At 51.0% G+C, this 16206-nt stretch overlaps 1 protein-coding gene across 1 annotated transcript; it reads right to left on the bottom strand.

Moving 5' to 3' along the window:
- Positions 1 to 584: 584 nt before the first annotated feature.
- DNAAF2 (dynein axonemal assembly factor 2) lies at positions 585 to 16073 on the bottom strand. The gene is given in 4 exon segments (XM_066997420.1): positions 585 to 1949; positions 4408 to 4554; positions 13825 to 14831; positions 14834 to 16073. Coding segments are annotated over 4 exon segments (2376 nt in total). The 5' UTR covers positions 15486 to 16073; the 3' UTR covers positions 585 to 1379.
- Between the last annotated feature and the right edge of the window lie 133 nt (positions 16074 to 16206).

Raw genomic sequence — 16206 nt, 5'->3', positions numbered from 1 at the left:
CAAGGCTTCCCTTTTACCAGCATTTGTCACCTACTTTATGGGTTGTGAATGTATCAGTTAAACGTTCATTTGAGAAAGCGCCAGGGTTTGTGAAATACTTTAAATAGCATGCAGATGTTTATTTTGAATGTGCCATGATAAAACATTTTGTGCCTTTTTTTTAAGGGGTAATTTTACTGCCAAGATTTTGTATGAGCTTTGGTAATTGCTACATTTTCATAGTTTCACAAAGTCAGGGCTGAGGCTGAAAAGAGCTGTGCCAGTTGTGTCAGCCCCTTAGTACCTCCCACGAGGAGTTGCACAACTGCGTGACAGAATTGATCTGGGTTAAACTTAACCCAGCGAAACACCCACCCTCGTTCAGCTGGAGCCCCGTTGCGCTGGCACAAATGCTTTTGGCTTCCGCTGAACTTGTAGAAGTATCACGTACGCTGCATACCCCCCGTCCCTGCCAGCACTTGCCTTTAACAGAGCAATGTAGGAGAGATTCCAGAGCAGCTGTGAAACAAGTAAAAAAAAAAAAAATTTCTTCTAAGGTACATTTTGTACAACTCAAAACAAAAATCCAGAAGTTGTGTCAGAAAGACTGAGAACGGGAACCGAAAGTTTATTATAGATATGTTCTTTTGGTTATCACACTTCAGAGACACGAACCAGTAAACAGCACGCTGAAGCTGACAGAGAACTGAAAAGTGAATCTAAGCTGGATGAAACGAATCCGTTTTACAAATTGTAAATACTTAGTAAATACAGATGCAACAAGACAGGATGTTTTTATTGTGCAATTGAATTTGTTCACTTGACAGACTGGGGTATGTTTGGATGCTGCATAACTGAAGTAATATACCAGGGTGGCATACATAGTATAAATGATGATTATTTCTAGGAGACTAATTAGAACTTCTCCATGTAATTAGAAATTTCATTTGATTGCTAAAAATCAGTGGCGGCCTAATCCTGCGATTATCACAAAATGAAGGGTTTGAAAAAAATGATGAATACCGCTCATTTCTAGGTGGACTAAATACAGCAGTTCCTGAGGGAGCCGTTAGGAGGAGGATATATACAAATAACCTGTGTAATTTAGCAAGAGATTAAGAAAGTTAAATAAATAATAAAGATGCATTGTCTTCCAGGAGCTTAGACTCATCTTCAGCTGCATCATTCTTGTCAGTAAAACTATTTCAGCTCATACATATAATTAAACTCAGACCTACTAACTTGAAAAATTATTAACGACTCAAGTATTCGAAGTTGACGTGTAAACAGAACGGTTTCAGTAGCAGCCTGTTTTCTACTTTTAGCCCTGAAGTCCTAAACCAGCGCGTGAAAGTCCCAGTAAGCAACAAACAACAGAAGGAAATCCTGAAACAATCACACTAGTCCAGTTCATACAGCAAACAGTTCTGAAACGTGACCGCGCAGCGCGTGGTGTGATCCCTGGTGAGCTGCACGCTCCCATCCTGCGTGCTCACCTCTCGGAGGAGCGGGGAGGCCGGTCTGCTGCCCGAGCTGCGCGGCGTCCCACGGGCCGGCTCAGCGTCTGCAGCTGCTTCCTCCCCTTCCATTTTCGCCTGCCCTTCCAGCAGAAGGCCCGCTTGTTTTTCAGATGCTGAGGACGCAGCCGTTTCGCCTACTGTGAGAGCACAGTCTAAATCTGGTTCATTGCTCCTAGATCTGCCAGGAACTGCTGAGCTGGTGTCAGAAGGTTCGTGCTGCAAACAATGGTGTGAACTACAATCTCCTTTTCCTATTGTTTCAGCTGGTACAGGAGACACAGAAGTTTTGCTGGTTTCTGTAGCACGTTCTTCAACTGTGTCAGCTGCAGTACAGTTTGTTTCTGTCTTGGTTTGGAAGGAGTCATCATTGGTCTTTTCAGCGGGATCTCCTTCTGAGCTGTTCGCTAGTTGTTCTTTTTCATCACGTTCAGTATGGGCTGCTTCCTGCGGCTGTTGAGGAAATAAATCGTTTTAAATTCGAAACCAACCATGCACACAAAACTGCTGTAACAACAGGCCCGGACACTTGTTCCTCCAACATCTGCCACCACACAGCAGTCGGTGTGGTGCCGAGGGTTTCCTGATCCTGCGAACGCGCGTGGGAACGAGTGGCAGGGAGGCTGCTCCCTTCCCAAAGGTTTCCTCTGCAGTAGGAAATGCTGCGGGGCAGCTGCCGCGGTCGCAGCATGTATCGCAAGGAACCGGGGGCAGGGGTGAGAAAAGGCCAGTCACCACACCCAGGCCCTTGTTTTCTGTAACTCAGGGGATAAAAATCAGTCAAAGGCTCTAAACCTTCATTGCGAGAAGCGTGAGTTAACCTTACAGGTAAGGAAATTACAGTCTTGTTGTATGAGAAAGCAGTATCTGGTGTGTGAGCTGTCCCTCTCAGTCGGCCTAAGTGGGTTTAATCGAGGAATTGTTCCTGTTTGCCTCAGGAGAGCACGAACTGCGAGACCTGCTGCTGCCTAGGTAGCAGTTACCCAATTCCACTGCTGAAGCAGTCGCTAGCTAACAAAAAGTGGCAGGTGAGCCGTCCATCCCCAGCAGTGGGCAGCCAGGGTCAGGCAGGCTATGCCCAGGAGCAGCTGAATTCGGGGATTCACGGCCCTGCATTGCTCTCACTTCCCCAGCCCCTCCTGACCCCAAAGCCACCGCTCAGAGCGCCAAGACACGGCAGAAATGTACCAGGAAGTCCTCGGCGCTGCGTGGTTCTCCCACGGGGAAGCGGGAATCGTTTAAGCTATCTCACTTTCCCCTCCTTAGGTACCAAAACATCCACCTTAGCTCTCCAGCAATCCGGATTTTGAATTTTTATGCAGTCCACACTAGCTACAGAAGTTAAATCTGTCAGGTATCTCTGGAGGCTCTGCCGTTAGGGTGAACTCCGGTCCCCCAGCCAAGTTACTGCAGTCACGTGCCTCATCTGAGCTTGCTTTCCAAGAAGTCGCCTGCACGTTAACTCTATCTGCCATCTCCAGCCCACGGCCACAGAAGTAACCCCACTGTCCTTGCATATTATCTTTCCTTCAAGAGGAGGTTTAAGTGAATTTCTGGGGCAATGTCTATCAAGAAATCCGTGGATTTGGGGGCTCTACCTCAAGTTTTCCTATTTACAAAACTAATCTTGTTTTCTTCTGACAAACAGAAGGGAGAAAAACTGTGATGGTCGTGCCCCTGTGCAATTAAATCCTAAATAAGAAAAAAAAAATCAAAAACAGAAGATGAAGAGCCAAAAGAGCTAATTTCTTTTCTAATACTGGTAGCAAATTTTCCAAACAATTTTTGACAAGTTCTTGAAGCTTCGCCTTTCAGTTTCCTACCTTGCAGAGGGAGGTCACTTTAATCCTGGGACAGACTTCAGAAACAGACCCCCCTGTATCCCTTACATAGAGAGGTGACTGAGGAAGAAGGGCAGCCTTCTTCCTTGCCTTAAACATTACAAGCTGTGATTTTGAGACCAGAGTTTAAGATGAACAGTCCCGTGTTTAACTCTCTGCACAACAGGAAACCACCAAGTATTCAAACACTTGGACTGAACAGAGATAACGAGACCCCATTCTTCACAGACAAAATCCTCAAGGTTTTCTCTATCTTTGTGATAAGGCAAAGAGAGTGTGAAACACTGGCAGCAACTGAGCACCCTCTGTCCATTTTAATGCGCCCCTTCTGTCTCACGCTGTGCAGGCAGCTTCTTGGCCTCTCCTTCCTGCCCCTGCCCATGGCAGGGGGCTGGAATTAGAGATCTTTAAGGTCCCTTCCAACCCAAACCCTTCTGCTCTACGATCCCATGACCCCAGGCCCCTGCGAGTACGCTCAGCTCCGGTCACCAGACTCTACCCTGAAAGGTGTCTGTGCAAAAAGTGGCATGCTTTAACCACAGGCTCCGGTACATGGACCCAAATTTTTGTATACGTGAAGGACATGGGGTATTCACTCATTTAGTTCCATTTTAAGAAAATTCTGGTTCTGTTCTAAAGACATCTGCCATGATTTGTTTGCAGCACGTTGTCATCAGCTCTGACCTGGAAGCACTTGGGGTCCCTCTAAGTGGGGGGACACTAAGTAACTACTTGGTCATTTTTTTCTTTCAATACCAGTGAGAGATTTAGTGTGTGGATGCCACTGTATATTCCTGCCAGGAGAAAGCACTGTTTTCAATGATTCTGTCATGGCTTTCCATCTTTCCAATGAAATACTGGACATTTCGATCCCTTGGTCACATCAAATGGCAGAAGCATGAACCCATTTCTAAAAGCTGGCGTTTATACTTACAGATGCACCGTTCTCCCTGGTTTTCCCTGCTATATCAAGACAAAGCAGGAACAAAGCTGCTCCGGTCAGATTTGATATTATCTGGCTGAAGTACACAAATCCATCGGTGATACATACGACTGCCAGCGATCCTTACCTTCAGCCTGATCTCACTTCTGTCCTCTGTAACATCAAGCACTTCAATTAACGGTTGACTTTCCAGTTCTGCCTCTGCGCAAAAGGAAGGGCATAGAACAGTGTCTAGGAATCCATCAACGTTTTCTTCACTGACAAACAATCTCTCCTAAAGAAAAAGGAAGAATAGGTTATGTTCTTGTTGTGCTATACTTGAGTGCCACTGGAGCAAGAAACCCTCTCAAAACAACGCTAGGACCCCGACTCACAAAGCAGTTTTCACACCTCGCTCACTTCTAGATAGACCCAACGTTGGACATTCAGAAGTGATGAGGTGAAACGAATTTGGACAGCGGTGCTTAGCTCATTTTGATTACAAGTACGGATCCTCGCTATACACGGAGATAAACTTTTATTTTCTCTCTTTGATACATGATTAATATATAGATCTAGGCTCCCTCCGAGGAATGATTCACACCAGCGCTGTTCTGCTGTCCTCACCCACCTTAACGCCAGGAAGGCCTCAAGCATTTATGGATTTGTTTCAGTGTCTTACTTTAGGAAAATGTAAACACTTCAGGCTTCAAGATCAGACCTTCTAAAGCAAAAGCTATGAAACATGCATGACAATATCTGTTTCACATCCATCTGAGAAGGTTTCTCAGATCTCCACTTAGGCAAGAGTAAACACCGGTAGGAGAAAACAGAGAGGTACCACAATTACAGACAGTCTGGGGCACGTTTTGAGGCCCTTAATGTGCCGTTCTGAAACAGCACGAAACATGTTGCTACAGGTTTTAAGATTTAAATCACTTACAGGTAATTAATGGTCCTAGAATATATCCTGGAGGAGTGTTTCATAAGAATGACAGAGCTCGCCCTGTCCTTATATTCTTCCGAAAACATCTGCTCTAGGCTGTGGGTACGGACGGACTTCACAGTAAAAATGCTCTGACTTGGGACTATTCTTATGCCCTGAGAATTACCTTTCCCATTTAACGACTGTTTCGTTGGAAATAGTAGGAAAAAGTTGCAAACCATCTACTTTAAGTCATATTTTTAAATTTCTCGTTCCCGTTCCACCCTCTCGTCAACCCAACACAAGTTAAATTCAATTATCACTGACATCTTGCAGGCTGAGAAGCAAAAAGGCAATTCTGCACATTTTTGGCCCCCTACGGATGTAGCCTTATGCACAGTCAGATGCTGCGCGGTTCCTACGGTACAAAATTTAACTGTTATCTTAAAAAAAAAAAACAAACCTGCATGGGAAAAATAAAATAGCTTCCTATTTTTTTCGCCATTTAAATTAGAAATCACAATATGGGAAGTCGTAACGTATCTAGTGCTGGTTTTCAAAAGCATGGGATTAAACACATTTTCTATCCAGAAGATTACAATCCAGGCAACCATCCAACAGCGGGTGCAGGCGCTCCGTGAGGAGGCTGAACTACAGCCCGGTTCCCTGACAGAAAACCCTCGCGTAACGGAGATGCATCTCATGTTGTCGTGTACGGAGCCCCCGAAGTATTTATTCCCCCCCTGTTCCTTCCTCTCTCTCCTGCCAGAGAGCCCCGCTGGTGCGCTGGGGTCACAGCAGCATCCTGCAGAGTTCAGAAGGTGTCAGGGTAAAGGAACGAGGCGTGCAGCACAGGCACAAACTCCCACCCTTCGGGACCTGCATCATCAGCACGGCCTTGGGCAGCACAGGGGACTCAGAGGGAAAACGTGTTTTTTTTTTTCTCCCTCTGAACCTGTATTTTTTTTTTGGTCTAGCGAGAGCATAAGCCTTTTATAAAAGGATTCTTACTGCGCGTTTGTGCTCCTAACAACAGCGGTACCCGATCTGTAAGCCACGCCAACAACAAAACCAAATCCCGGGTGTAGGAATCCAGAGAGGAGACGCTTTAAATGACAACAGTTCTGCTGTGTCTAAACACAGCAAACCACATCCTTGGGTCGCATTGTCTGACCTGACTTCCACCGGCCGGTCCCTCGCAGAAGCTGCGGAGCCGCTGCCCGGTACAGCCCTGGCCGAGCAGCGGCACAGGGGGCAGAAACGGCATCACGGGGGCACTGGGGAAAGGGCAGGAGATGTGAGCAGACCCGAGAGGACCCCTCCGAGTAACCGTGAGGGTCGGGAAGTTGCGGCTGGAGCCACCTCTGCAGCCAGGGCCGGGAGCGCCAACACCGGAGCGAGCGGGGGCTCGGCGGCAGGGAGCGCCAGGCACGGCGTTACCCTTCAGCAACGAGACCCACCATTTATTTTTTCTGATTCAAGGCAAAATAACTGGTTTTCTTCACAGGAAATACTGTTAACAACACAGAACGGAAGGCCTGCTGATCCGTACTCTAGCCAAGGATAGGAGGTAGCTGCCTGAGATGACGCCTGCACCATTTTAATCACCACGAGCCACTTTCACCAGGTGTAGCACCAGCGTGGCAACGTATTCCCCGAGCCGCACGCTCACATTTCAAGGAAGTATTTAAAACATTGTCACCAGTGGCCTGTCATGAATCAAAACGCCATGTGCTGTACACGCAAGCAATGCCGTTTGTTACCGAGACAATGACTGCCATTAGCGTGTTCAGACAACCAGCAACCGCAATTCGAACTTTGCATTCACAGCGAGCATATGCCGAGGCGTTTATATTACTGCAGATGTTATCAAAGCACACAGTTTGGCAAAAAGCAACCGGGGAATTTATTTAAAGCCTGTTTGCTCTGGCTCGCAAGAGCAGCAGAGGAGAGGCCTCCAGAGATGATTTCAATGACCGTGTGAAGTAATGATTTGGTTTTAAACAGTTTGTTTCCTGATATTTATGACGGGCCGGTAGCAACTTAGACTCACACGTGGTTTTCCCCAGGCACACAGTCTTCTGCTGCTTGGTCCGGGCTCATTTGTCCCTGCCGCCAACCCGAGGCCGAACGGACACGTAGGTCAGCAGGGACGGCCCTGCCTCGCAGGACAGCGCTCGCACGGCAGCACAACCCCGCAGTCCGGTGCAGGTCCCCCCCCGCCGCCCCGAGTACCTGGCTCTGCATCACGTTACACAAATCCATCGCCGGCCTCACAGCAGGACAGACCTCAGGCTTGCATCACCCGCACGCCTGCTGTAGCGAGGGGCTGATTCCAACGAGAGAAGGGACTCGGACCTACCGCCCCTCGGCCTGCACAGTCCCACTGCAAACCAGCTCAGCACGGGGCTCTGGAGGTCGTGGAGAACGGAATTACTGAGCCGGGGGTGAAAATTTTTACAAGGTGCCCGTGACTGGCAAGATTAAACGGCTCAAAAGATGCTTTCATGCGCTTAATCAATAGGTTAATAACGTTTCCTGACACAACTGCTCTGCGTAAGTACATTATTCCCATAATGGGCCTAGCAATTAAAGGCTATTCAGAAATAAGATTGTTTTATAGCAGAAGAAAACTATGATTTTTAAGTTAGAGAGGTTACATTGGAAAAAAGATCAAATAAGTCTGTTCTGTTCTCCTTTTCCAACCTCCTCTGGCCCCCCCAAAAACTTGCCAAGAGTCCTGAAATGCTGAGCACGCAATTAAATGAACCAAAAATAGACTTCTGTAAGATTAAGCAGAACAGTCTCAGTTTCTAGCATCACCTTCTAAGAAGTGATCCCTAACCAAAGTGTATTAACTCTTCACAGTAGTTCAGAAACTGAAAACCGTAACATGGATTGAAGAATTGAAAGAAAGCACGTAACACAACTCAAAACGGCTTGGAAGTGAGGACAGAAGCAGAGCGAGCAGGAGTGCTTCTGATCGCGCAGCCAGCTGGGATCCAGCACCTCCGTTAGGATCTGCAAGTGCCCTTCAGGAGCACACCGCAGCATCCGCTCTGCTCTCCGGCACAGGTTCCTTCCTGAAGGTCAGGGGCTTAAAATGGAAAGGTATCTTACGCTTCCCAGCACAACTCCGTAGGCTGCACGCTCGGTTGCTTCTGGAACCAAGACAGCTCCTCCACAAGAGCCCCCACCCCGGGATCACCGGGCACGAGGAGGGCCCCAGCACGGGCCCGGGGGTGCACCCACGGGAGCACCCGCAGCCCACGCTGCCGGCGCTGGGAGCAGCGAGCCCCAGCAGCCACACCTCGCACGCTGCTGCCTTCTCCTCCAGGGAAAGCGTGGCCTCCCTGCAGCGCCCGCCGGGGCCGCGTCGTGGGGCACGCCGTCACCTGCACCGCCTGCAGCAGGTCCCAGGGCACCGACAGGACGAATACCACGTCTAACGAGATAACAAGAGGGATTAGTTAGAAAGAGTTCAGACTCGGGTCCCTCCGTTACACAGACAGCTAGAAATAGTACTCTTCTCGTGATTTTTCTGCACACGGGTCACAGCCGCGGAGGAGCTGCCCCACAGCATTCCTGCTGTCGAAGCAGGAGGCCCAAGTCCAGGGGTTAGACATGTGGCACTCGACGTGCAGCAGGCTTACCAGGGGTTACAGAGCTTCAGCGCTGTATTTACCAGCTCCTTTCTAAAGGAAAAAGCAACAAGAGCTTGGAAAGGATCTCCTTCACCGGCTCTGGTGGCCATGCCAAGCAGAAAAATCAGAGGGCGTTTTATGTCCTGTAACATGCCCACCTAAAACCTTCTCCACGAAGACATCGGCGTTCCCCCAGGAGTTAAACACGGCTTTTGTATCGCCGCACAGCTCCCTTTTGGGTATCTCTGTTAGGTAATCCTCACAAACAACGCTGCCCATGCTTAGTTCAAACCACGAGCTAATCAGGAATGTTTACTGTAACGTTTTTCATTCCGTAACCGTTAAAAATAAATAAATCTCAGTCCGTAGCAAAGCAGAGGAAACAGTGCTCCCCCCTGTTCTCTGGAGCTCTGCAGGGGTTCGCTTCCTCAGCAGTCACCTCACCACGAGTTAAATCTTAATATTCTCCATCACGTTACGTGGGCTTTTATTACAAGAGGCCTGTTGGTTTGGGTTTTGTTTTCCTTCGTGAGCAAAGAAGAGATTCTACATTGTACAGTAATGGGATAAAAAAAAAGCAAATTTCTTTTTCTGGGGTGCCCCAGCCAGACCCCCGGAGCAGGACAGCGAGGGCGTCCTCCGAACAAAGTCCCCGAGCACGCCGAGACGAGCAGGAATGGTGTGGGTCAGCACAAGCGGGAATTCCTACGTTACCCAATGTTTTCTAGTCACGTGAAAATGGGCACACATGACTCTTTCGGGGTCATGCACAATTAATTATTTACCAAACATGTTTCACGTGCCAAGAACGGAGACTCCAAGCCTCAGTAGCTGCGACGCACCCACCAGAAAACTGGCTTTTATTCCTGTTCAGAACCAAGCGTGTAGCCCCAGGAGACCAAACACAAGACGACGGTGCTTCACGGAGGCACGATTTCAGCCATTTCCCAACTCCAGCTCCGCCGTGAACCAGGACGTTCCGGGACGCGCTGTTCTCAGAAACCTTGCCTGGCAGGCCTACAGCTTTTATTAATGGTTATTTAACTCTCAGCCGTTCTTTTTCACAATATACTGCGCAGGCTCTCTTTCTTAAAATGAAAGGGAATTCTCTGATGCAGGAGGTTCCTTGGCCTGAGCTCCCAGGATTTAAACAAGTGGAAGCAAAAGGTGCGGAAGGACCAGATAAGGGATAAGGGAGGGAGCACGGCTGGCAGGTGGTGATTCTGGCAGCTTCCCCAGGTCACGGGTCTCTATTCCCCTGAAAAAACAGGGCCTGGAGTGACTCACAGAGAGATCAACGCTTTGGGGTCTGCCGCTGGTACAGCGACTGAACACAACGGCCAGTGACAAAAGATAACTTTTAAGCCCTTGAAATACAAATGACCCTGTTCCATCAAGTCCAAAGTTACGAAATTTCTACCTTTACAGGATTTCTGCTCACCGTGACGAGCATGAAGAGACAGCACGGCTTGGCCAAGAGGCAAAACTACTCAGAAAGAAAAAGCAGCAATGGCTGCAACCGCTGACTAAAAGGTTACGGCGCGGAGTCAGCGGAGCGCTATGCGTTGTACGGGGAAGTGGTAAAACCCAGAGGACACTAAGAGCTACCAAACGAAGGAATACTGGCAACGACACTCTCAAGGTCTGGGGGGTGGAGGACTGTTGCACTGTAAAGATTTGCTGAAAATAAGCACTTGCTTTAGCTGGGGTGAGGATCCAGACTGCTCAGCATCTATGGAAACTGCGCTCTAAATATATCGTCTTTCAGCACAGGGATTCAAACGTATCTGACTTCACAAAAGGAAAACCGGTCCTTGAAATTGTGTTTCAAGAACGTTGTCCTAAGCGCAAGCTCGACTCATTCCTCTACCATTATCTGTATCAGTCCAATTTCCGAGGAGAAAAGAGGGCAGCGCGATAACAGGAACACGACGATCACGCAAGGCAGGGCTGTGCAATTACCGGCCCCGTTATCGCGCACGTTGATCTGGCAGAGGCACACGGGCAATAAAAACCGAGCAAGAGACGCTGCACAACATCACAGTCCGGGGACAGGGCTGCCGAAGAGATGCATTCTGCTCGTGCAGAGAACAATTATCGTAACACGTTTTCCTGGCTGTTGGGCGCGTTAACGGGAGACGATTACACAGGCAGCCAACAGGGCTTTGTAGCAGCCGCTGCGGCAAGCGCCGCCGCTGAGCCAGGCAGATTTCTGCCATAACCAAGCCAGCAAGGAGCCCGCTCCTAGCAGCCTGGAAAACAGAAACCCTTGGTCTCCAGTAAGAAGCAGCTTCCCAGGAGACAGCAGAACAGGCATTTCCTACCCGTAAAAAACACCGGCCTCTTCGTGAGCTATCCTCTGGTTACGCTGCTGTGGGGAAGCAACTACAAAGAAGAGGGCAGCAGCACAACTGGGAGGTAAAGGACAAAATTCCTGCTCACCTAGGCCACCAAAAGCTGCCTAAAGCGATTAAACAAGGGCACTGCTGCTGTGCATATTCCAGAAACACTCTCTTCTGTGACTGATGCAACTCCTCGCAGGTCTCAACGCAGAGAACGTAGCTCTGATTTATAGGAATGGATTCAAAGAAAAAATACCAGCGATTACGGCAGACAAATTGGAGAAATCAACATAAGGAGAAGAGAAACGACCACGAGCAAATTGTTAATGGACAGAAGATGGCAAATAATAGTAGCTCTAATTAAATATTAATTTTTCTCACTTCCCTCTGAATGAATGCAGCTATCTGTGCTGGCACAGGCACTTCTGGGAAATAGCACAGTTAAAAAAAAGCAAACAGAACAAATGACTTCAGATTATTTCAACTGCTTCAATTTGCAGGCTTGTATCCAAAAGGACTGCACCCCAGAAGAAATCAATCTTTTTTACTCTGCTGCATGAATGAATGGCTGGGAGGCCTATGACTAATTCCAAGTCTCCTCCTACTACTACTCCATCCAAAACATTTGGCAATATATAATAAATTCAGGCCACTGAAAGATTTTTTTTGTCACAAAAAGGTAATATTGACTAAAATCCCACTACTGGCTAGCCTTTTAACGCCTTTCAATAGAATGATGTTCCCCCAGTCATAATAACGAGTACACGCACCAAGCAGCGTAACAATTAGACTGAGATCAAAGCGTGCAAACATGTCAATCAACCACGGTACTAAAGACACACTTCAAGCAGAATCTCCTGTTCCCAAACTGAGTTTTCAGTAATAACCCCACAGTCACAGAAAGCTGCTTTTTCACTAAAAAAAAAAAATAGATCTTTGCTACAACCACTTACAATGACAAAACAGAGTATCGCAGCAGTGTGTCCCAACCGCTGTATCCTCACCACTTTACTGGTTCTGCCAAACTCCCTGAAAAACTAAGCAGGCTGTGAGATACTCCAGTAGAAGACTGCTAAACCTGCGTTTAGGCCTGTTTGCCATAAAACAATGAGCAAGCTGCCTGACGTGCACCGTGGCACACGATGAAAGAGATGGAAATCCAGACTACGTGAAAAAGTGGGTAAAATGCCTGTAGTGCCTGTCCCTCCCTTCTACACCTACAAAGAGAAGGGCCAGCAGTCTGCATGACGGCTTGCTTGACGCAATTTGACATTGTGTCAGCACCCAGTACTTGGTCACACCGATTAACATTAGTGCCAAATGTTTTGTGGTCCCACTTGCACAGACTCGCAAGCTCCTGCTTTGGTAAAAGTCAAGGAAATGCACTGCAAACAGTTTCGTGTGGGTGGTTCTCAAGAAATCCATCACCTCCGATACGCACCCGAACCGACGAGCTCCTCCTTCAGAGGAGTTCACAGAAAAGGTGTGCAGCCTACTAAATGGGAAATAAAATACGAAGATTCAGCTGTACGTATACTCATTGGATACTTATATCTCCTCCAGAATCATACAGTATTTTCTAATTGTAGGGACAGAGCAATTAAGGTACCCCAAACCATCATCCCACTGGATATACTTTGTCTGCTAGTTTTGTGGACTTGCACTCCCATGGTTTGTGATCCAAACTGCAAAGGGTTTTGTTGTTCTAAAACAAAGACCAACTGAAAATCACTGGGCCAAAAAGTTACATAAGAATTATGCAGCCTTAATCCCTGCTCACGATACGTTCTTTGAAGCACTGAGCTTCAAGAACAACATAGTTCTCCACAAAACTTGTGTCGGTGTTTCTTCACAGCAGGAGTGCCACAGCGTGAGCATCTTTTTGGGGAGACTGCCAGCTCTCAGTTAGCGGTGTCAGCCAGATGCAGCAGATGTGCCACGCTCTTCCCATCACACAGAGCATCCTCTGCCTAACAACCCATAAAATAATAAGACACCTAAACTAGAATCATATTGGGATTTGTAAGAAGAGGGGATGAAGAACTAGGCCAGCAAAATGGCAATCAGCAGCTGTCTGTTCACAGCTGCTGGCTGCAGTATCACCCTGCTTGAACCAGCAGGTGTTCCTGCAATGTAAACAGAAATTCTGTCCTGAAAGGCAGACAGGTATACTCGAGTCCCTCACACACCTGCATTTCAGTGAATTGTATGCATGTATGTACCTCTGATGTATTATAAACACCTCCTTTCTTCATGCACACAGGCGGGCATGAGCCAGATGGTATTTACAGGGCCTTAAAGACTAAAGCTAAGGACACAGCACAGGCCCTGTTTTTACTCGTTATCAGCACTTCCCTTAGAAAAAACATCAGCTCAGGAAGCAGCTCCAAGGACACAGTTACCAGCTCCGTGACATGACCTCCGTGCTGCCGGTACAAGACCGCTGCTAACTGTGTCGTTGCACTGACGTCTGGTCACAGCTCTCGGAGGGAAGCGATTTCCGTCATCACCAGCTTCTTCCGAGCTGGGACCGATAACCTAACAGCTCCTGGAGATCTCATTTATCAACAACTCCAAAAGCGGGAGCTGCGTGCTCGAGCGAGGCTGTGACACGGCTGGGAGCAGGATGAGCAACCTGCCATGAGGGCTGTTACCTGCAGAGCGGAGGCGTCAAGGCCGAAGCAGAATTTCTCCCAGGGCCCGTCGCTCCCAGGGGCCTTGGCGAGCCCGATGGCAGCGTTGTGGGCGCTCACACTGACGCTGGTCTCGGGGGCTGCCAGCCTGTTTGCGGGAGGAAACCTCAGGAACAGGGCGTAGGCAGCGGTGGCACTGGAGAAGCGGAGGCTGTAGTGGTTCGTGCCCACGTCCCCCCGGAGGCTGTGGGGCTGGATGCCGGGCACGAGCAGCAGCAGGGTGAGGGAGGCCTCACCCTGGCGGCAGCGGAAGGGAGGGCACAGGGCAGGCTCGGGGCTGCCGCGGCCCCGGGGCAGAGCCATGTCGCCGGGGCCGTCCTCAGCCGCCGGCGGGGCTGGGCGCGGGGGGGAGCCCCCAGCGAGGCCGCCGGGCTCGGCCGGCTCGGGGCTGGCGGGGGAAGCGGCCCCGGAGCGGGGGGGATCCCCGGGGGGGTCGGGGGGCTCCTCGCTGCTCCACGTGCTGCAGGAGGAAGGAGGAGGGGAAGAAGAAGGAGGAGGAGGAGGAGAAGGAGGAGGAGCAGCAGCCCCGCCGCCGCCGCCCCCCTCAGCCGCCGGCTCCCCGCCGGGGCCGGGCTCCTGCAGCCGCTCCCCGCCGTCCCCGTGCGGCTGCCGGGGGCCGGTGGGCGGCACGACGGGCAGCGTGACCAGCAGCCGCCGCTCGGCCTTGTTGAACTCGGCCCGGCCGCGGCTCTCGTCCACGGCGTAGGGCAGGCGGAGGCGGAGGCGGTAGGAGGGCCGCTGCGAGTCGAGGCGCAGCTCCCGCGGGCGGACCTCGAGCACGGCCTGGGCGGCGGAGCCGAGCAGCGGCAGCTCCACCGTCACCACCAGCTCCCGGGGCACCGGGCTGGGCGCCGAGTCGCGGCAGCAGCGGTAGTCCTGCAGCTCCACGTAGGAGCGCTGCCGGAGGCTCCAGCGAGGCGTGGTGGGGCCGGTTTCACGGGGCGGGGGGGCGGGAGGGTCGGGGACGGGAACGGGACGGGGAAAGGAGGCAGCGGGCAGCCGGTGTCGGCGGGAGGCGGCGTTGCGCCGCCGGGCAGCGGGGTGCGGATGACGGGAGCCTGCGGGACGCCCTTGTAGGCGGCCCCGCGGAGGACGGCGGCGTTGGTGCGGTCGAGCTGCACGGCGAAGCGGCGCTCCACGGCCTCCAGCGCCGTGTCGCTGAGCAGGCGGCGGAAGCGGGGGCTGCGGGCTGCCAGGCGCAGCGCCGCCGGGTGGAAAACCACGTCGTAAACCAGGCGGCGGCGGCCGCCCCGGCCCAGCTCCTCGCGGCCCGGCGCCAGGCTGTAGGGCAGGGCCCAGCGGTGACCGCCGGGCTCGGCGCGGGCCTGCGGGCGGTCGACGTGCGGGTTGCTGCAGACGTTGAGGTAGCAGCGGCGGGAGCCGGCCTGGCTGGTGCGCAGCACGTAGCCGGGGGTCGGGTGGATGAAGCGCACCTCCACGCCGCGCTCCCGTTCCAGCGCCGTCACCTCCTCCTCGTACAGCCGCCGCTGCTCGGGGTCGGCCAGCTCGGCCGCGTACTCGGCGAACAGCTCGCGGAAGCGCGGCTCGCGGAAGGCCTGCCGCAGCCGCTCCGCTTCCTCGGCGCTGAGCTCCAGCTGCTCCGGCCGCCCTTCGGCCGCCATCGCCCCGCGGGCCCGGCCCGGCCCGGCCTCACGGGTCGCCGTGGAGACGCCAAACAAGATGGCGGCCCCCGCCCGTTGCTGTGGTGATGCTAAACAAGATGGCGGCGGCGGGCACCTGCGGCCGGTTGCCGTGAGGGCGCCGTGGTGGTTGGTGTCTCCATGCCTTCCCCCCCTTGTTTTCCTCAGTGCCTCGGCCCGACCCGGGGTGTGAAAGGCGGCAGCTCTCCGTTGTAAGGCAAACCATGTGCATATATGTAATATATAGATCGATATATATGATACATATATAGATATAAGCACTGCCTGGCCCTGAGTTCCCCACCTTTCTGATTGCTCCTGCAGTAGGATTTCCAAAAAGCACTCCCCAGAAATGTCAAAGGATCCTGTCCTTGTTCCCTTTACACCCCTCCTCACCCTGGCTGCCTAACGTTCGTTATCCGCTGGCTATACTGCCAGCAGTAATCAGTGCCTCACAACTCTTCCTTAGACGTTTCCTGTCCAAAGAAAAATCCTAGCCCACATTTCCTGTATTTGCTGCAAATAACTAGCTATTGGTTAAGAACAGCATGGTGAAAACCAAAGTTCTCCTTATCTTTAAGTTCCTTTTTAAAAGACAAGTATTTTCTATCTGCTATACATGCCTTGCTTCCTCCAGTTGCCTTCATTTATTACATGTGGCAATTCATCTTCATTGTGACTCCACATTTTATCTAAGCCAACA

This window comes from Anser cygnoides, chromosome 5, assembly GCF_040182565.1.
Source record: "Anser cygnoides isolate HZ-2024a breed goose chromosome 5, Taihu_goose_T2T_genome, whole genome shotgun sequence".
In the NCBI taxonomy this organism is placed as follows: domain Eukaryota; kingdom Metazoa; phylum Chordata; class Aves; order Anseriformes; family Anatidae; genus Anser; species Anser cygnoides.
Note: the sequence above shows the minus strand (reverse complement) of the source record. Positions and strands in the feature narration are given on the sequence as shown.